The 20,468-nt window shown below is 33.2% G+C and overlaps 3 protein-coding genes across 3 annotated transcripts; 1 reads left to right on the top strand and 2 right to left on the bottom strand.

Annotated features, from left to right (window-relative positions):
- Window positions 1-65: 65 nt before the first annotated feature.
- Window positions 66-7,419, bottom strand: LOC123693505 (exocyst complex component 3). Its single transcript, XM_045638647.1, has 11 exons — window positions 7,069-7,419; window positions 6,622-6,770; window positions 6,297-6,492; window positions 5,889-6,143; window positions 5,341-5,622; window positions 5,073-5,255; window positions 4,760-4,918; window positions 4,408-4,515; window positions 4,036-4,215; window positions 1,698-2,096; window positions 66-1,158 (listed from the first exon to the last, which is right to left on the bottom strand). Exons 1-11 carry the CDS (start codon window positions 7,159-7,161, stop codon window positions 901-903), a joined length of 2,262 nt encoding a protein of 753 aa, XP_045494603.1. The 5' UTR covers window positions 7,162-7,419; the 3' UTR covers window positions 66-900.
- A 2,840-nt stretch (window positions 7,420-10,259) lies between these two features.
- Window positions 10,260-12,627, top strand: LOC123693503 (UDP-N-acetylglucosamine--dolichyl-phosphate N-acetylglucosaminephosphotransferase). The gene is made up of 5 exons (XM_045638642.1): window positions 10,260-10,726; window positions 10,800-10,914; window positions 10,989-11,202; window positions 11,363-11,594; window positions 11,784-12,627. Exons 1-5 carry the CDS (start codon window positions 10,587-10,589, stop codon window positions 12,268-12,270), a joined length of 1,188 nt encoding a protein of 395 aa, XP_045494598.1. The 5' UTR covers window positions 10,260-10,586; the 3' UTR covers window positions 12,271-12,627.
- Window positions 12,628-13,906: 1,279 nt separating this feature from the next.
- Window positions 13,907-17,057, bottom strand: LOC123693912 (vacuolar protein sorting-associated protein 54). Its single transcript, XM_045639179.1, has 2 exons — window positions 16,835-17,057; window positions 13,907-16,655 (listed from the first exon to the last, which is right to left on the bottom strand). Exons 1-2 carry the CDS (start codon window positions 16,930-16,932, stop codon window positions 14,084-14,086), a joined length of 2,670 nt encoding a protein of 889 aa, XP_045495135.1. The 5' UTR covers window positions 16,933-17,057; the 3' UTR covers window positions 13,907-14,083.
- Between the last annotated feature and the right edge of the window lie 3,411 nt (window positions 17,058-20,468).

Raw genomic sequence — 20,468 nt, forward strand, 5'->3', positions numbered from 1 at the left:
AGAAACAAATACGTAAGAAAATATAATTATTTATTAAAGTAATAATAATATTGTATCATAAATTACATATTTACATATAACAGATTAAACAAATAATAATTTAAGTAATAAAAACCTTTATACATTTACAATAAACAATAATATTTGTCTTATAATTTATGAACAATCCTTGAAATCTGCACTTAACTTTCGCCTATGTAATTTTATTAAGCAGTTAGCATCAATTTTAAATAATTGCAAAACAAATATCCTTATTTCAAGAAAAGGCGAGGATAAGCCACAATATATCCTAAAGTCAATTAATTAAATATAATATTAAATTTTCGACTAATTATATAATTACCAATAGCTAAACCTATGTATTTTAACAATTTAGTTTTTAAAGAGCGACTGCAAGATACCACACGGGATCTATTTTTGCCTGCCCAATATTTAAAGCGTAAAGCAATTTGTTTATTTATCCTGTCAGAATACGGAAGGCTGAAAGGCAAATAAGCAAAGTACAGGGCTTTCATTTAGATTCTAATTTGAATTTTTATGAACGGTTTATTAAAACATTTTGTATATTATTATTCTAATTAATATATATATAAGTAATAAAAAAGATTTACGCAATTAATAGTCAAATCAGACTAGTCAATAAAGAAAATTGATAGCATAATATGTACTGCATATCGCAAATGCACCTTATATGTATAGTGCGAAGAACATAAAAAATGTCTTTTCAATTATTTTGTAGCTTATAAAACGTAAATTAATTATCTATTACTAAATATTATTTCTGGACTATGGGACTGGTTCATCTATTGTATTACGCATAAGGCGTATGCTACATTATCCAAACATATATGCAATAAAACCTATTTTTAAAGATATTCACGAAATCCCAAATAATAGCTTCTACAGAGTAAAGTGGGACAACAATCGATCGCTAAACGTGATATCCTTGAACAAATCGGGATGTGTGGGGTGCGTGCTAGATCTCGCAGGTCGTCTAGTGGAGCACACGTGGGCTACAGTATCGCGGACATGTGCCCGGGGCACGTCGCCCCGCAACATGACCAAGCGGGCCAGTTGCTCCTCGCTAACCCCGGGACACTTGTCCACTACACCGTGCAGGTCCAGAGATAACATCTCGATGTCTTGGCAACGAAGCACCTGTGTGAATTTTTAAATGTTTTTCTTGTAATTTCAGAAAGTGCATTCAAAATATATAGTGATGGGATTTTAAAGCTGATAGCCGATTACCTACTTTAAAATATTTTAATCACCGACAAGATTTGTAAAACCACAATTCGCCGAAATCACATTCGCTGAATCGTGAATCGTGTTCGAATCGCCGGTCCGTTAAAAAGCAATTTCATATCAATTGTTTTTAGTAGAATTTAGGAACACGTAATGGACTCATAAAATAACCGCACATTGCGTCGTTGCGAAAGTATGATTTCCTTGCGTATTAGAAAATCGTACAACAATATAACCTTGGCTATAAACCTTGAAACGGTGATTGACGACTGCAATAATGTTATAATTATTATGCTCAATAAAATTTGCGGCCTCTAACTCTTTGATGGAATTTGAAATGTAGTTTATGAGACATTAATAACAGGTACTGAAGACTATTTAAGGCATCAACAATAAACAAGATTTTTTGTGTGAAATGTGTTCGAAAATAAAGTAAATTTATGGTCACTTACTTCAGCTAGAGTGCTCAGTACTTCAAACGGCCAGTCCACATTGATTCCTTCGGCAGCGAGAGCAATTTTCTTGAAAAACGATCTGATCTGGTTGGCTTCTTTCACTATCTTAGTCGCTGCTTGTTGTGCCTCATCAACAGTTTTAAAAGTAACTTTCTTTGACAACATTGCTGTAATATACTTTCTGTAGACTAGATTTTGCGCTTGATTTATTACGTACTCGAAGTTTTTCTCCCTCAAATGATTATAGTCTTGGAAGTAATCCTCGAGCGTAACGCATATTGTATCAACTGGAATGCTAGAAGTTAGCCATTTGGCTGTAAAAAGATCATCAAAATGTTCTTCTAGATCTAAAAAGGCTTCTTCGAGTAAAAAGTTAGCAGCCTCGTTTCTCAAATTCTGCAAAGTATTATAAAAAATGTATGAGTATTTTTTGTTGTTGCCTAATGCGATATGGCATTAGGAAGAGCTTTAGCAAACTAGAACTTACTGAGAATTAAACAAGTCACAACAGAAGCTAAAGCGGATCTTGTCAGTAGAAGCATTTTTGAGAAAAAATACAGTTATTTAAAAAAAATATATATAGTTAACGTAGTCGTTAAAAACAACTGACTTCAAACCTATTTAATAAATAGCACATCTAAATAATATATAGTAATTAATAATATCAAATATTTTTTATTTTTTACTTTTCCGTTTTTGAAGTCTGTTGTTTTTAACGTAGTTATTTTTATTTAATACTTTTTAGTGTATTTTTCAACACGAATCAAACGAGCCCAAACTCGATAAAGTTCAGTCAATATATTACTGAGTTCCTATGGCCACCTTCCGATTCCATCATCAAATCAGCTCTTTGTCATGATAATGTTTCATCGCCATCAAATTTACATACAGCTCAATCGGTTACCGGGAAGTGAATCAAAGTTACTTGCTACATTTCAATTAAATCATCGAGATCAGAGAAAATGCTCATAAAATAAAAACTACTAGGCCTATCCGAATAAAATTTTTATGGGACCAATTCGACACAATTCTGCATCTAACAAAAAAGAATCACGTAAATAGGTTCAGAAACCTCAAAGTAATCGGTGTACATACATAAAAAAACAATAAAAAAAACATATCGGCCAAATTGATAACCTCCTCCTTTTTTTTGAAGTCGGTTAAAAATTACCGTACTTATATTACTTTCTAATTCCAGCAGAAATAAACCTACAGAATTATCACAGAACTGTCCCTCATCAGTTAGTCAGTATAATAATATTTCTTGACAGATCTGCAGCAAGATAGCACTGCATACAATTATGAAAAATAGCATAGTCAGTTTTATCCACAACCATCACCCCCACCCCACCGCACCTGCGACTGCTGAGCGTGGCACACCTGCCTCTGATAATTATGTGAGTCGCAACGCGCCATTTGCGCGCATTGTTCACTATCGTGAGCAATACGCGTCAGCGCGAGTAGTAAATAAAGGGGGTGTTATTGCTAGTCAGTCAATATTAATCTTTTTTTTTTCCCCTCCTAACTGCTAGCCGCACCATCTTATCCCCTAGAACCCCTGGAATCTCCTCACCTGGAACGTGGCCAGCATCCTGTTGAACTTATCCTCAGCGGGCGGGTCATGTCTCGCGGGCGGCCAGTGTCGCGCCTGCGTCTGCTGCGCGAGCCGCACCATCTGCTCGCTGTTATCCCCACCTCACCTGGAACGTGGCCAGCATCCTGTTGAACTTCTCCTCAGCGGGCGGGTCATGTCTCGCGGGCGGCCAGTGTCGCGCCTGCGTCTGCTGCGCGAGCCGCACCATCTGCTCGCTGTTATCCCCCCCTCACCTGGAACGTGGCCAGCATCCTGTTGAACTTCTCCTCAGCGGGCGGGTCATGTCTCGCGGGCGGCCAGTGTCGCGCCTGCGTCTGCTGCGCGAGCCGCACCATCTGCTCGCTGTTATCCCCCCCTCACCTGGAACGTGGCCAGCATCCTGTTGAACTTCTCCTCAGCGGGCGGGTCATGTCTCGCGGGCGGCCAGTGTCGCGCCTGCGTCTGCTGCGCGAGCCGCACCATCTGCTCGCTGTTATCCCCACCTCACCTGGAACGTGGCCAGCATCCTGTTGAACTTCTCCTCAGCGGGCGGGTCATGTCTCGCGGGCGGCCAGTGTCGCGCCTGCGTCTGCTGCGCGAGCCGCACCATCTGCTCGCTGTTATCCCCACCTCACCTGGAACGTGGCCAGCATCCTGTTGAACTTCTCCTCAGCGGGCGGGTCATGTCTCGCGGGCAGCCAGTGTCGCGCCTGCGTCTGCTGCGCGAGCCGCACCATCTGCTCGCTGTTATCCCCACCTCACCTGGAACGTGGCCAGCATCCTGTTGAACTTCTCCTCAGCGGGCGGGTCATGTCTCGCGGGCGGCCAGTGTCGCGCCTGCGTCTGCTGCGCGAGCCGCACCATCTGCTCGCTGTTATTCACTATTGTGATCATGTGGTGCGTGAAGTAAGCGACGCGAGCGCGGTCCGCGAAGTGTGCGTTCTGGTAAAGGAATAGAAGTATATCTTCTACGGATCGTGCAAAATTTTAGCCTATATTAGTAGGGTTTTCGAAAGCTATTAAGATATAAATGAGATAATAAAGGAGAAGAAAGATTCATCTTACCTTTTATTATCTCATTTAATAAAATAATTCAAGGAAATAATTATAAAAATTACGGAAAATATCACATACCTTAAACTGTATTACACCTTCCCTGTACATATTTCCGAAGCGAGTCACTTGTTCAATACTCAATAGGAGAGCTTTGAATGTGATTTCTTTTGTTATTGTTTCTGTAACCTGAAAACAAAAAATCCTTTAAGTACCATGTCTTTAACTGTGGGTTGAGGAAGTTCACAAAAATCTACTTTATGCTCAGTAAAAGTCCCTCGATTTTGGAGATCAGTTCTATTTAAGAATTTTTTTCCGTTAGGTTAAATCGTGAATAAAAAGACAAAACCAACATTTTCCAAAAACTAAAAATTTCGTCGCTTGCGCACTTACTGGTTAAATCCGATATTTTTCGTGCATTATACACACAAACCTGCAGATTCTGATCGATCATCTGGAATATAATAACAGGCGCGTGCGTGTGGAACGCGGCAGTGTGCGGCTCCACTTCGGGCGAGCGCTCGCCGCCCCACTCCGCGCGCTCCGACTCGAGCGTCTTGTCCATCCACTCGCGGTAGTTGGATTCCATTTTCTGTAACATACAAATGAATTAGTCAAGAGCTTTATAAACCAAGTGTTTATAGATTTTAAGATACTCATATTTTGTTACTATAATTTTATATACTACATTTTTATTATACATATAGATAATTTATTATATGTCAAATAATGTTATAGAGTTGTACCTGTAAATATTCGTCTTGCAGTTTTTGCATCATTTCATCACTGAGTAATGGAGGTAACGTAGAAACATCGATTTTAAGTTCTGGACTTCCCATTAACTCCTGTCCAGGGTATGTGTTTAGTATCCATGACAACAAAGTCACATATTCATTGCCTTCTAAACCATTCTGGACAACATCTTGCAACTGAAATGTATTGTATTTTTATAATTTTATACCGATATCATAATTTATATTAATTACACATTATTAACACAATGTATAAACTTACACTGCAAGAAAGGCATGTGTGATACATATTAACATATTTATTAACAATATCGTAATGTGGCGGGAAACAAGGCACACACAAGGTTTTCACCACTCTCAAATCTTCTAAAATAAGTTGTCTTGTTAGTTCTAAATATCGTATCAACCATAATTTGTTATCTTCACGCTCGTCGACTCGCGTGCCTTCGATGCGCTGAGCAACTGCACGTTCTAGTTCCTCAAATGCCGTCTTTCTCCAGTTCTTTGGTCTACCAGGTGGCATAAAGCCAGACTGATCTTGTTGCTAAAACAGAACAAGTTCAATAGTAAATAGCTCTTCTTCATTGCCAACATACATCATAGTTGAATAGTATGTCGCTATAAATATGTCACGTCACAACGCGTCGTAAGCGATTTCTTTAGAGCTATAACTATGACCATAACAAGTTTTGTTCTATTTTGTACCTCAAAGAGTGTTGTCTATATTTTTCACAGGGACAAATGCTTCGCTCCAATGCTTCATGCATTTCAAGAATAACAAGTGATTTAAATAAAAATTCAAACACATACCTGTAATGCCATTTGGTCTCTCTTTTCTTCTCTTTCTATAATTCTCAATGCAGTCACAATGACGGTTGGCTCTTTCCTAACGGTATTTAGAGTTCTCGCCAGTATAAGTTTTATCTGCTTCTCCAATAAATTGGATACAACACCAACATCTTCAAAATATGCTTTTAACATAATTTTATCATGTGAAGACTGATTGGGAAGTCTATGCAACTCATAAAGCAGATCATCTCTTGAGTTTTCAAGATCACTGAGGCACTGAAAATATATTATAAGAAAATTAAGTAAAAATTTAATATCTGGTCAAATGAGAATCTCAACATTATCAACTAACAGCATTAGACGTATAAAGGTAAGTTCTAAACAAAAATGACTAAATTGTATTTGGGGAAAGGTGAGGAGACTAATAACCTGGTGAGCATGTAGCAATTTTCCTTCACCAATCCATTGCTTGGTTTTTGCAACACTTTCTGGAACTGTAAAAATGTGTTTTAAACTGTCCATAGCAGTAACATATTGAGAATGACGACAATCTTCTTCTCGCACTGCTTGTAGAGATGCTACTAACGGTGGTACACCTTTTAATAGTTCTTCTAATTCATCCATTCTAAAAAAACAGTTTGAACATATTTAGAATATATAAGTTAAAGATTGGATTCTAAAATATGAAAGGAGTATATGTAAATGTATAATAAACATGAAAATAAGAAAAAAAGGATAAAGTTATGCTTCTTACTTTAAACTGATTTGTTGAACATCATCAAGGCACTCTTGTAGCTGTCGTAAACCTACACTCACTCCATCCAATTTTCCTTGAACTGCTGATTTAAGTTGGGCCTCAATTGATGCCTTTTTATGTGTTATCCGTTTTTTATATTGTTCAACCTGAATTTTATACAAATATGGGAATTTATTATTAATTTTATATAAATGTTCTTTAATGAGACAATATGAAATCACAATAATTTGGAAGTTATCATTGATTATTCTTAGCGAGTACTTAACCCATTGAGCCCCCAGCGGCCCGATTGGTCCAAGACACCATAGATTTTCTATTGTGTCTGTGATTCCGGGGGCTGTTATTAAAACTTATAGTATATTATCATGTTTATTAAATATACGCCCCTTTCAAAGCGTACATATTTCGTTTCTATTTTTATGAGCAGGTTTAAAAGGGACGAACCTTTTCCAGCTGACCAGGTCGTTGCATCATATTCATAACCATTTTTTCTGCTGCTGCTTTTGACTCTTCTTCTATTTCTTCCATGGTGCTCATATTTACAAAAAAAAAAGCAACAGTACTCAAAGTAACCGTATAAACTTATAAACTTTGCACATTTGATTTAACCTTGTAAGTTAAATTAGAAATTAATATCAATTAATAAAATTTCTAGGTATGTGCACAAATTAAAACATAAAATTTCTAATATTTTCCTTTTAAAATATTATGTCAATATGTTATTAATACAAGAATAATACAAGAATAAAGATTGACATTGATTTGATAGGTATTTTGATTTTTGATAGGTACCAAAAATCATCTGTCATCGGACAAGAAAAACGAACCACAGCGTACATCATAAATTGATAAGAACCATAGAATATTAATATCAAATCTCATAAAATGTTTCTATACGAACAAAACAAAAGTCCATTCACGATACGACATGGGAATTTCCTTTAGAATTATAAAAATAACTTCAACAAAACAGGGAAAAGGCTTTTATTAAATATAGTAGTAAGTACCTAGTTGTAATAAGAGTATCAAATATTATCAGGTATGTATCAGACACGAATTTCATGAGTTGGTGATTCGTGATCACGGTTCGTGATCACTACATTTTTAATGCGAGTATTTATTTTATTCCGTACACACGTTGTAATATTTAAATATTTTATTAATTTATAGGTATTCTGTTCTTTATTGTGTCATTCTGAGAGCGTTTTCACATTATCCGATCCGATATCGGATATCGGAAGCCGATAGCCGATATCCGATATCGGACACAATTTGCCCTTTCACATTATCCGATAATATCGTCCCGATAACATGAGTGTTGCCAGAAACTGGAAAAGTAGATATATTGGGAATTAAAATAAACAGTGGATGCATTTGTGTTACAAAAAATAAACTTTATTTTAAATGAAATAAATAGTAATAAATAAACTGATGTTTTTCAAACCGGTTTAATCTGCTGACTGCGGAGTATGGATTTGTACCCTCTGCAGAGTCAGAATCTAGTTTCAATATTCAATTTCATTGTGAGGCTTGTTTTTTTATATGCTGTTTTTCTTTTTTTATTATTAGAACATGTTGTGTGGTCGTAGTGAATTTTAGAACTTTTTTATATTAAATCATGTATGACTGTTATGTTCTTATACAAATAAAATAAAAAAAAAATTCAACTCAGTATTAAAGCGACGAAACTAGCAAATACAAATTCAAATTACATTTACAAATGTAGGTGCTGTTATTACAATTTTATAGTGCTAATATGTACATTCTACCTAATATCTGGGGGTGCAAATATTTAAACAGAAATAAATTAAACTAAACTAATTCACAGTCACAGATTCCGCAATGTACATAGTACCACAGACTAATAATAATATAGCCATGACAACCAAAATAGTAAACAAGCTCAAAAGTCGCCGCGCGTTCTTGACAAAATTTAGGGTCGCCGCCTTAGATTATGGATTGGTCTCCGCGCACGCTACGACTAGATACCGCCGGCGTACTCGAAAAATGCGGCAACTAAAAGTACGCCGAAATCGGCGTACCCGAGCCAGTCGTGTCACAAGCATTGTGTGGAGAGGGTGTACCGATAGTTTCTAAAGATTTTGGACAAAACCTGAAGTAAAATGCCTGTTTGTGCCATAAAACTGTTTAAAAAAAATACAACAAATAATAAGAAAGACACTGGGATCACGTAACATCAGGAATAATCGTATTATTCGATATTTCACCTGTACTTTGAAAATGTTGTTTACGAAAATACGACGCCATTTAGTGTTGCCGTACTGCATATCCCAAAAACACACTTTTAATTTGAACTTATTTTATTCATAATGTTTTTTTTTTCAATACTATTAGGTACTAACGCATATTATAAAAAAAATGATAATAACAATAATTTATTTCTGTTTAACCTTGTTTAACTGACTCATATGTTATTTTTTTATTACTGCTTTTTTACTTTTAAAAAACCTTTGTGATAGTATAGTGGCATCGCAAGTGGATTTGAGTCACATGTTCATGGGTTCGATTCCCGGCAAGGCCAAAATGAAATGAAAATATTTTTCAAACTTCTTTCCAAGATAGCCCATTTCCCATTTATGGGGTAAAATTTATGTAGCTGGCAGTACAATTCTTCACACACACTAGCGTCCTTACAAATTGCCTTACACACACTACAGAACTGAGTTGCCGCACTCACGGAGCTATTGTTTTTAGGTGGAGCGGTATCTAGTCTAGTCGTAGCGCGCGCGCGGAGACCAATCCTTAGTCTAAGGGTCGCCGCATTCTAATTCTGAAATTTTAGAGAAAACTAAACAAAATTGCCGTATTGTAAATTTTCTTTTCAATAAAAAGGGTTTGATTTAAAAAAAATCAACTGATAGATCGTAGTTGTACATACAGTAAAAATAACTACAATAAAGAAACCGACTTCAAAAACAGCTGGAAAAGTAAAATATAAAAAAGATTTGATATTATTAATTACTTAATATTATTTAGATGTGCTATTTATTATACAGGTTTGATATCGGCGCTAAAACAAAGCACTAAATCTGTGACTCAATGACAACAATACAATAAACAGCTTACAGCACAACAGTAGTCCGAGTAGGAGGAGGAGCGAGGCAGAATGAGTAAATAAAGATAAAAGATACTAATATTTCGAAGATACGGTTGAATTTAAGAACACAATATATTTTTGTTTACTTCAGTTCAGCCAATTGCCGTATATTATAGGACGATATTAAAATAGCTCCCGTATAAATCGTATTTTTAATGCCTTTAAATACTTAAATGAATGTTTTCTTAATAAAAAGGTTTAAAGTAAATGAAAGGATTTTTTTTTACATTTAGCGCCTAGAAATGACTGAAAATACACAAACTAGTGCTTTTTTTGCTGTTGGTATACTACCTTTTCGAAAATTGAGTTGGTAACACTGAACATTATCGTCCGATAGTTCACGGGAATATCGGTGTTGGCTCCGATATCCGATATCGGACCGGACAATGTGAAAGACAGGTACGTAAATCATACATTTTACTTAGCCTCCGATATCGGATATCGGCTATCGGCGTCCGATATCCGATATCGGACCGGACAATGTGAAAACGCTCTCAGGTGTCATTACTGTCGTCTGTCAACGTCATCCGTTGTTTGAATTTGTGTTGGAAGGTCGGAACTCGGAACTTGGAAATTGGAATTGGATTGGATTTTATTATTTTGACTTTGCGTGTTTACAGCTGATTGTGATAAGGACACGTTTTTATTAACTAGATATTGAAATTAAATGAAGGACAATCCAAATTTATTTATTTTGTGTTATCTAACAGTAAAGGCTAGTTTACAAGATTAAATGTTTACACGAACTTAAAAAAACACGCACTGAGTCTAAAATAATTTAGAACTAGGTACATCTTTGCCAAAGGTTTGTGATAGCGATGTTGATTTATATTTACTAGCGAAAATGTGGACGATAATAATAATATTTATTCTTTCAATAATGGCCTATTTCATAACTGATGAGTTAATACCAAAGCTAAAAGATTTATTTATAAAAGCCGGCTTGTATGGTGTAGATTTATGCAAAGTGTCAAAAGATAAAATGTAAGTATTGTTACCATTTATCGTAATACTAGACAGTATTTATGATATTGACATTTTGTTATTGATTTTTCAGACCAGAAGCTATTGGAGTGGTATCTGGATGTGTATTCTTAGTAACTAACTTCTTGTTTATACCTGTTGTGTTTGGAAATAGTCTCATAGACACAAGGAATTTTCCCCATAATGAGGTAGAAAAAATGGGCATATTATAAAATAACTATATTTATTATTTACCTATAATAACATAAAACTTGTATTTCAGTTTGCCGAGTTGTTAGCAGGCTTATTATCAATATGCTGTATGCTTTTACTTGGGTTTGCGGATGATGTATTGGATTTAAGATGGAGATACAAACTTCTGTTACCAACTGTGGCTTCACTGCCCCTGTTAGTTGTTTATTATGTCAACTTCAACTCAACAACAATTATTGTACCTATACTTTTAAGAGATTACTTAGGGCCTTCTATAAATATAGGTTTGTATGATTCTAGTTCCTTGATAATACATATTATATAATATGGAACTTCTGTTTCAGAACAATTTATAAACAAATTATATTTCTTACTTACATTGAATTTATAATGTTTGTAATGATTTTTAAGTATAGGTTTTAAATCTAAAATTTTTTTTTTCAGGATTTCTCTATTATGTATACATGGGGATGTTGGCAGTGTTTTGTACAAATGCAATAAATATATTGGCGGGAATTAATGGCCTTGAGGTTGGACAGTCTGTTGTTATTGCTAGTTCCATAATTGTATTTGATTTTATGGAGTTGAGGGGTGAACAGTTTAAGGCACATACATTTTCATTGCATCTGATGATTCCTTATCTAGCAACAACACTGGCATTGTTAAAACATAATTGGTATGTATTTTAAAATAATATTAATGAAAACAAAACTATTGTTTTTAAATGTGCTTGCAGTTGTACATATAAATTTATCTAATATTAACCTTCTGGCTACTGCTGAGTTTACTACTAGACTAAAATATAAATATCTCAATTGTCCCCCAAAAATTCCCATTGTCATTTGTAAACTGTTTTATGTTTCAGGTACCCATCAAGAGTATTTATTGGAGATACATTTTGTTATGTTTCTGGGATGACATTTGCAGTTGTTGGTATCCTAGGACATTTCAGTAAAACAGTCCTCTTATTTTTTATACCCCAAATATTTAATTTCATATATTCTACTCCACAACTTTTTCATATAATACCATGTCCAAGGCATCGCTTACCTAAATACAGTGCAGAGACTGATTTAGTTCAAGCCAGTAGAACTGTGATAGCAAAGAAAGATTTGCATTTATTGAATAGTGTTATTTTAAAAATATTTACAGTGCTGCACCTTATTGAAAAAGTTGAAGATGAAGAATGTATTACTATTAATAATTTAACTTTAATCAATTTATTTTTGATTAAATTGGGACCAATGCCTGAAAAACGATTAACTTCAAGTCTGTTAATATTCCAAATATTTTGTTCATGTTTAGCGTTTATAATAAGATATCCAATGGCATCATATTTCTATAATATTTGACAGTTTTTTTTTTTATTTGAGTCTGTGATACTCTGTGAGGATATAATTGTAAATAAATGTTAAATTACTTTATGTATGTGAGGAATAGCTTAGCTAAAGTAAAAATATAGGTAAGTCTTTTAAAATTTGCACATTTAAATGATAAAGTCACTTGCGGTTACTTTATTTAATAAGTATAAGGTAACTTTCCTATATGTATTTATTTTATGATTGTATCTGTATTGTGTAATGTAGTTATTTTTTTCTTTCCTTTCAAGAAAACTTATATATAACCATATAGTTGATTCTATAATTTTACAGAATTGTATATCATTTTGTTATGAAAATAAAACAATAAACTGTTCACACAGCACCCAATTTTCACCTTATTTTTAAGCCAAACAAACCATTGAAATGCAACAACCATACATCAATTTCAGCTTCAAAATTCTTATTGTTTTGAGAAGTTATGATTGAAATTTGATTTGTATAAATTTAGTGCATGCAGTTCTCATATCTATAATGTAGTAAATAAATAAAAATATTTTTTCAGAAGAAAAATGCTCGAAAATGTTGATATAGCTATGATAAAAACTTCTATTATGATAATAATTTACCAGCAATATTTTGCACCATCCTTTATTTATTTTGGGTAAGTAATAAAGAAGCTTTTATTATCAGGCAAAATATAAGTGACATTACCTATACAATGAAAATGGAACAGTATTCTTCAAGAATAAACATAAACCAATTTTCATATCATACCGAGAAAGAGCTACTTTTTAACATCAAATGAAATACAGTAAAAGTAATAATGTAAGCAGAAACATTTTATTATCGTTTATACATTTGGAATGCATTTTTTTATTAAACAATCAGAAATGAGATACAAAATGATTATTTACAAATAATTTTTTGCATAGTATAAACACAACAATATTTATTACCTACACTATGACTTGAGATTGATTAATTTACAATATTTTATAAATATTCTTAAGTAATAATACATCTCCATTATTGATCTATAAATTGATTGCTATTGCTAGGGCGGTGTCTAAACAAAAATATAGTTAACTTCGCTATGCAGAAAGCCTATCCTGAAATTAAAAATTGTACTTATAGAAGTAAATTGTGAGAATGTGCAATAATATAATATAATAATATAATGTACAAATAATACTTTTTAATGACTCAATTGTTTCATAGTATAAGCTCAGTCATAGAACCAAAAATCAATAATAGTATAGGAGGTAGCAACGTTGACAAGTGAGCATTTTAGTATAGTTGGTTCTTTGATATACTGTTCCTCTTGCTATTTCGGTTACAGTCCGGGTTGTCTGGCTGGCCGCAGTGGTTGCGTTTAATAGTGCGCATCTTATCTCATGTTGATGTAATTTCACTTATTTCGATGACATTTTAGTTATTTTGAAATAAAAATTGCGTATGGCACCTATTTTACAACGAAAAAAACATCTTGCAATAAAAAAATTATGTCTGATGGATCTATCTAAAGGCAAAAGATTAAAAATTACGCGTTAAAAAATGACTTTAAATTAAGGATATTTTCCTGTGCAGATAAGATGCGCACTAATAAACGCAACCACAGCGGCCAGCCAGACAGCCCGGACTCTAACCGAAATAGCAAGAGAAACAGTATATCAAAAACCCAACTATACTAAAATTACTTTTTTTTAAACGTTGCTAGCTCCCGTACTATAAATACTTATACATATAACATATTAAAATAAATTAAAGGAGATGTTTAAGCTTTTTCACATTTGCCTATGCTATTTACACATTTAAATAAATTCTGTATAAAACTTTCAAATATCTAAGTTTCTTTACCATAAGTCAACCAAATATCATATAATATATTATCTTCAGGATCACTATCATTGATCACTCTTAATGTTTTAAGTGTTTGCAAGTAAAATGTTAATTCAGATGTAACAATACCATGTTGTGGACTTCCATTTGCCACTATATTCATTTTGGCCAACTGCTCTCTTAACTTGTCTTTAAAATTTTCATGGACTTTCATATATATTTTTCTTATTTGATCAAGGGGCAAAATATCAATAAGGGCCTCGTGTAATTTAACTAAATGTTTCGAAATATTTCGGAATGTTTGAGAAGGAACTGGTGGCTTAGCATCCCATGCTGATAGTTGAGAACAAAGCATATTACTTACAATCAAAGATATTTTATTTTCTATTTCTTTCTTATGACCAGCAATATCACTTTCTATACTATTGAATCCATTGAGAGATAATTCCTTAGAATGTAGTTTTTCTAGAAGTTGTATTACAAGAGGTAAAAGCCACAATATAACCTGTAGTGATCTAGATACAAGTGCCAGATTTGAAGTAGAAATAGTTTTTAACCCTGCACTTTGAATGGCTCCTGCACCTAATACTAACTGGCAGCACCGTGAGTTGAAATGTCTAATTAATTCTAACATACAGTGTACTAAGTATTGGACAATATCTGGAGATTGTTTTGTTGCATCACAGTATTCTAGCAATATTTTTATCAAAAGCTGTACTGTAGCAACAACAGCATAATTTTCTCTGTTTATTACTAAAAATTTTCCATCTGGTTTTCCACTTTCATACTGTAACACACTTGGTATTTCACCAGTTTCACAAATCTTATTAATGACGCTTTGCAATTCGTAAGGAACATCTGCCGTTTTCCATCTTTCATTATTGAGAGCTGTAGTTAGTTGAGCTCTTCTCTCTAAGTGCAGATTTTGGATGTATTTCATAGCAAAACTCCTCAAAGCTAGTTTCATAGCATTGCTATTATGTCCAGTTATTTCTTCACATTCTCTTGAAAAGTTATCTATTAATTCTGACAATTTTGATAATTGAGTTAAATCAGAGAAAACATAATCTTTGTCAGTCCTGGTTACAATGAGATTGGCACATCTCTCATTACTGTAGTCCGAGAGGGATGATATCAACTTATTAACTTTATCTTCTAAAGAAGTAATCTCTGCTTGAGTCCAATTGTCTTCACTGTCATTTCCAGTAACATCACTCATTTGACTGACATCAAGGATAACATTGGTAACTGATAAGATTCTTCTAAACAAATTCACTATATTAGGAGTTACTTTTTGAAGAAATGTAATGCCTTCATTACAAAGAAGCCATGTATCAGTGTTTGATCCCCTTAATACAATTTCTGTATTGCCTTCCCTTTCAGATATTATTTCAACAACACTCTGTTTAATTGTTGCTTGAATTGAGGTCATGGCTTCAATTTTGAAATTATCAATAAAGTCAAATTCTTTTAGTCTAAGTATTCCAGACACAATGGAAATTATTTTATCTCTTTCTGGTAACTCTTCAGGATCCGCTTGAGATCTATTTAAATCTGCCACTATGAATCTCGAAAATTCATCATTAAGCATTTTTTGTATTAACCTCTTCATTTCTGTTAACTGTGGTGATAGATGCCTAAAAGCTTGAATACCTGATAAACGAGATGATAAAACTTTTTGGGTTGAACTTATTAAATCAAGTGCTGCTACATAGTCTGAAGTACTTAACAAAAGTTGTATCATTGGTTGAGTCTGTTGAACTGTCCCCATTAGTTTGAGTAAATCGTGTACATTATTCAAGTTATGATTGATTCTTGTAAGACTAATTAATTTTATGGGACTGGATGTTAAATTTTGTTTCACATCAATGATTTTTTTCCGTGAAGTTTGCACTGTGTTTAAAGCTCTTGCCATTTGCTCCATTATAGTGTCATGAGAAAGCATAGCATGGAAAAATGCATCTGATTTTTGTGCAACTTGCTTGGATATCTTCATTTCAATGACATCAAGATAAGTACTCAATGTTTCCTGTAGTGATCTTATTGCAGTATTTATATTTTCTGAATCGGAAAGTCCAGGGAAAACTTTGGAAAAATTTTTAGGGTCATTTAATGCTAGTGATTGCTCATAAAATATACTTGGAACTTCACAAACATTTTCAACAACAGGAGTCTTTGATTTGACTGGAGCATTTTCTTTCAATTGGCAATGTCTTCTGTACCTTCTAGCAATCTTTTTACAATATGATTCAAAATGCAACAATGTTATTTCTGGCAAATATGGACTGGGATATATTTCAACTTTATCTATAAAACTATCACCCCATGTCTTTGTAAAAAAATTACTTTGTTTCCCTCGGTTTGGATCATTTAAAACTGCAGGTATATTTTGTGATGATGAATAAAAGTCCCAGTTTTCAGGGCCATCTGTATTAAACAAGTGATGCTGTCGTATATGATATTTAAAACCAGCTTTTCGTAGATCACCAAATTGTAATGCAGAACAAATGCCATTCTGTCCATATTGGCAAAGAATAATAGATCCTTCCTTTATACTATGCTTTTCTTGTATGTGTCTGAAAAACATAATATGTAGAAATTAAACATTATTCTAACCTTATTGGAGTTTCTCAAATATAAATTATAGATAGACATAAAGTAATTAGAAGAATTATGCATATCATTATAGTTTCTAGCGACTACACACATTGTATACAGAATAATTCTCTTCATTATATTTATATATGTTACTTACTTTTCGAATTCTGAGGATGTGGTGAACAGCAAGTTTGGGCAATGGATACAATTTTGCCATGTTGGCGTTTTCGTACATTCATTGGAAGTATCCTCCATAACATTTTTGTTTTCAACTTCACTTAAATTTTATTTAATGTGTATAAACTATCATCTAAATATTTGTCCGAAGAAAAAAATAGAAATTTCATGATTATTGATGAAAGATACTCCGTCAAATTGACAATTGACAATTTGACAGCAAAACCTCAAATACCTTCAAATACAATCAACAATTAGAGCGTTTTCACATTGTCCGGTCCGATATCGGATATCGGGCGCCGATAGCCGATATCCGATATCGGAGGCTAAGTAAAATGTATGATTTAGGTACCTGTCTTTCACATTGTCCAGTCCGATATCGGATATCGGAGCCAACACCGATATTCCCGTGAACTATCGGACGATAATGTTCAGTGTTACCAACTCAATTTTCGAAAAGGTAGTATACCAACAGCAAAAAAAGCACTAGTTTGTGTATTTTCAGTCATTTCTAGGCGCTAAATGTAAAAAAAAAATCCTTTCATTTACTTTAAACCTTTTTATTAAGAAAACATTCATTTAAGTATTTAAAGGCATTAAAAATACTATTTTTACGGGAGCTATTTTAATACCGTCCTATAATATACGGCAATTGGCTGAACTGAAGTAAAAAAAATATATTGCGTTCTTAAATTCAACCGTATCTTCGAATTATTAGTTCATTTACTTTAAACCTTTTTATTAAGAAAACATTCATTTAAGTATTTAAAGGCATTAAAAATACTATTTTTACGGGAGCTATTTTAATACCGTCCTATAATATACGGCAATTGGCTGAACTGAAGTAAACAAAAATATATTGCGTTCTTAAATTCAACCGTATTTTCGAATTATTAGTGTCTTTTATCTTTATTTACTCATTCTGCCTCGCTCCTCCTCCTACTTGGACTACTGTTGTGCTGTAAGCTGTTTATTGTATTGTTGTCATTGAGTCACAGATTTAGTGCTTTGTTTTAGCGCCGATATCAAACCTGTATAATAAATAGCACATCTTAATAATATTAAGTAATTAATAATATCAAATCTTTTTTATATTTTACTTTTCCAGCTGTTTTTGAAGTCGGTTTCTTTTTTGTAGTTATTTTTACTGTATGTACAACTACGATCTATCAGTTGAATTTTTTTTAAATCAAACTCTTTTTATTGAAAAGAAAATTTACAATACGGCAATTTTGTTTAGTTTTCTCTAAAATTTCAGAATTAGAATGCGGCGACCTTACATTTTGTCAAGAACGCGCGGCGACTTTTGAGCTTGTTTGGCTTGTTTACTATTTTGGTTGTCATGGCTCGTATGCTTACATTATATATGGCTATATTATTATTAGTCTGTGGTACTATAGGTAAACCAGAATCTGATGGCAATTGGGGAAATCAAAATTTTGAGTGTGCAACCCTAGGGAAAATGGACTGACCGATCTTGATACTGCTTATTTTTTATTTTGTCCTCAACATCATTAGTCACATTACATAAGTGAACAATACTGTACCAAATAATGAGATATCCACTTAATATTTTGTAGGTACTACTTACATGTATAATATACATATTACTTTTATCTATGTAATACATATTATTATTTACACATACCTATATTTGTATATTCATTATCATTAAGCCATGTAAAAACATGGATGTAATGATAATGCAGATCAAAACTAGATAATGCTAATATTTTTTTTATAAAATAAAATAACAATAAAATAAAATAAAACTATGTTTATTTTCGTAAGTATTAACAGATACACAAACAATTATAAAATTGACTTGGACAGCTTGGACTTGACGCATAGCCGTATTGGAAACTCCTGTAATAAGTTTTCATAAAATTATATTGTAATCAAAAAACAATATTATTGTTAGTTACCTACTATATATTTTTAATTTTAAGTATCAAAACCGGTAAGTCCAATTTACCAATAAAATATTCAAAATTGAAAATTGTGATGTGTTTGACCCTTCTTCATCGAATGTTTTTCTATACACATTATAAACAACACCTCTTGCTTGTGATCGCAGCGGCTTTTTCGACATCTTCGAAGATTTTTTAGACAAAATCCTAAAAATTATTCAAGAATTGCAAAGAAGACAAATAATTTGACAACCATTTTGATAGTTGTCAAATAAAATTGCCATATGAAAATCTTTTATTTCTTAAATATAAATATGCCATCAGATTCTGGTAGACCTATACGTAGATAATTTACTGTTCTGTGGTAGATAACAGCACCTACATTTGTAAATGTAATTTGAATTTATATTTGCCAGTTTCGTCGCTTTAATACTGAGTTGAATTTTATTTTATTTTATTTGTATAAGAACATAACAGTCGTACATGATTTAATATAAAAAAGTTCTAAAATTCACTACGACGCGACCACACAACATGTTCTATTATTAAAAAAAGAAAAACAGCATATAAAAAAAACAAGCCTCACAATGAAATTGAATATTGAAACTAGATTCTGACTCTGCAGAGGGTACAAATCCAAACTCCGCAGTCAGCAGATTAAACCGGTTTGAAAAACATAGTTTATTTATTACTATTTATTTTATTTAAAATAAAGTTTATTTTTTGTAACATAAATGCATCCACTGTTTTTTTTAATTCTCCATATATTTACTTTTCCAGTTTCTGGCAACACTCATGATATCGGGACGATATTATCGGATAATGTGAAAGGGCAAATTGTGTCCGATATCGGATATCGGCTATCGGCTTCCGATATCCGATATCGGACCGGACAATGTGAAAACGCTCTAACGTTGAAAATTTTTTTCTTGAGATCGGACCATAAAAAAAAATATTACGATTAATTTATTATATGTACTTTCGATTTCTTTTTTTTTTTCATCTCCTTAAATATAAATAAATAATTCAAGACATATCTAGCTGTGATCGTTTATATCAATAATTATTCATTTAATTTTATTAATTAAAATTATCTTCCAGGAGAAATTTGATATGCAAGTGTGTAAAGTCGGCTACTAATATTGCGATTATACTATAATAATGATACACTTCTATTCGTTGTGTGCGCGATGACAGCGCCCCTAGTGGCCGCAACTATTCAGGACTTGTCATCTGTCAAATCATTTCATTTAGATGAGATATTTTTGTGATATTGATTTTCGACTAGTTTTTCAACGAAATTGAAAAAAATAGTGTAAAAAAGTGAGTGTGTATATTATACCTAGCGATTTTCTTCCTGGTGAAAAATATTTTTTTCTCTTCACAGCAGCTATCCATTTTTGTCTTTGCTGTAATGTCCACTTTGATGTTGGAAACGAATTAAACTTGCAGGAACTGTTTTTCCCATTGTTTTTACAATTTACGACACAGCATGTACTATGACCCATATCGCAAATTTTTATGTTTTTACTTATAATTATAAAGGAAGTTATGAAAATAAAGCAATTTGACACATGACAGCCCAGAATTAATTCACATTTCTGCCACGTCGTGCGCTACGGTCGATTTGCTGTTCCCTACCACCCACTTCGCACATAGCCAATATAAGCACCTTAATAAGCACGATATTAGTCTGATATTATA

This window comes from Colias croceus, chromosome 8, assembly GCF_905220415.1.
Source record: "Colias croceus chromosome 8, ilColCroc2.1".
NCBI classification, from domain to species: Eukaryota; Metazoa; Arthropoda; class Insecta; order Lepidoptera; family Pieridae; genus Colias; species Colias croceus.

Excerpts from the sequence above, each read along its gene's own strand:
- LOC123693503 (XM_045638642.1), top strand. The coding sequence starts at position 10,587 with ATGTGGACGATAATAATAATATTTATTCTTTCAATAATGGCCTATTTC. Across the intron at positions 10,915-10,988 it reads GGAATTTTCCCCATAATGAG|TTTGCCGAGTTGTTAGCAGG; the intron begins GTAGAAAAAATG and ends CTTGTATTTCAG. Across the intron at positions 11,203-11,362 it reads AGGGCCTTCTATAAATATAG|GATTTCTCTATTATGTATAC; the intron begins GTTTGTATGATT and ends TTTTTTTTTCAG.
- LOC123693912 (XM_045639179.1), bottom strand. The coding sequence starts at position 16,932 with ATGGAGGATACTTCCAATGAATGTACGAAAACGCCAACATGGCAAAAT. Across the intron at positions 16,656-16,834 it reads ACATCCTCAGAATTCGAAAA|ACACATACAAGAAAAGCATA; the intron begins GTAAGTAACATA and ends TATGTTTTTCAG.
- LOC123693505 (XM_045638647.1), bottom strand. The coding sequence starts at position 7,161 with ATGAGCACCATGGAAGAAATAGAAGAAGAGTCAAAAGCAGCAGCAGAA. Across the intron at positions 4,919-5,072 it reads TGCAAGACGAATATTTACAG|AAAATGGAATCCAACTACCG; the intron begins GTACAACTCTAT and ends TGTATGTTACAG. Across the intron at positions 4,516-4,759 it reads TGATCGATCAGAATCTGCAG|GTTACAGAAACAATAACAAA; the intron begins GTTTGTGTGTAT and ends TTTTGTTTTCAG.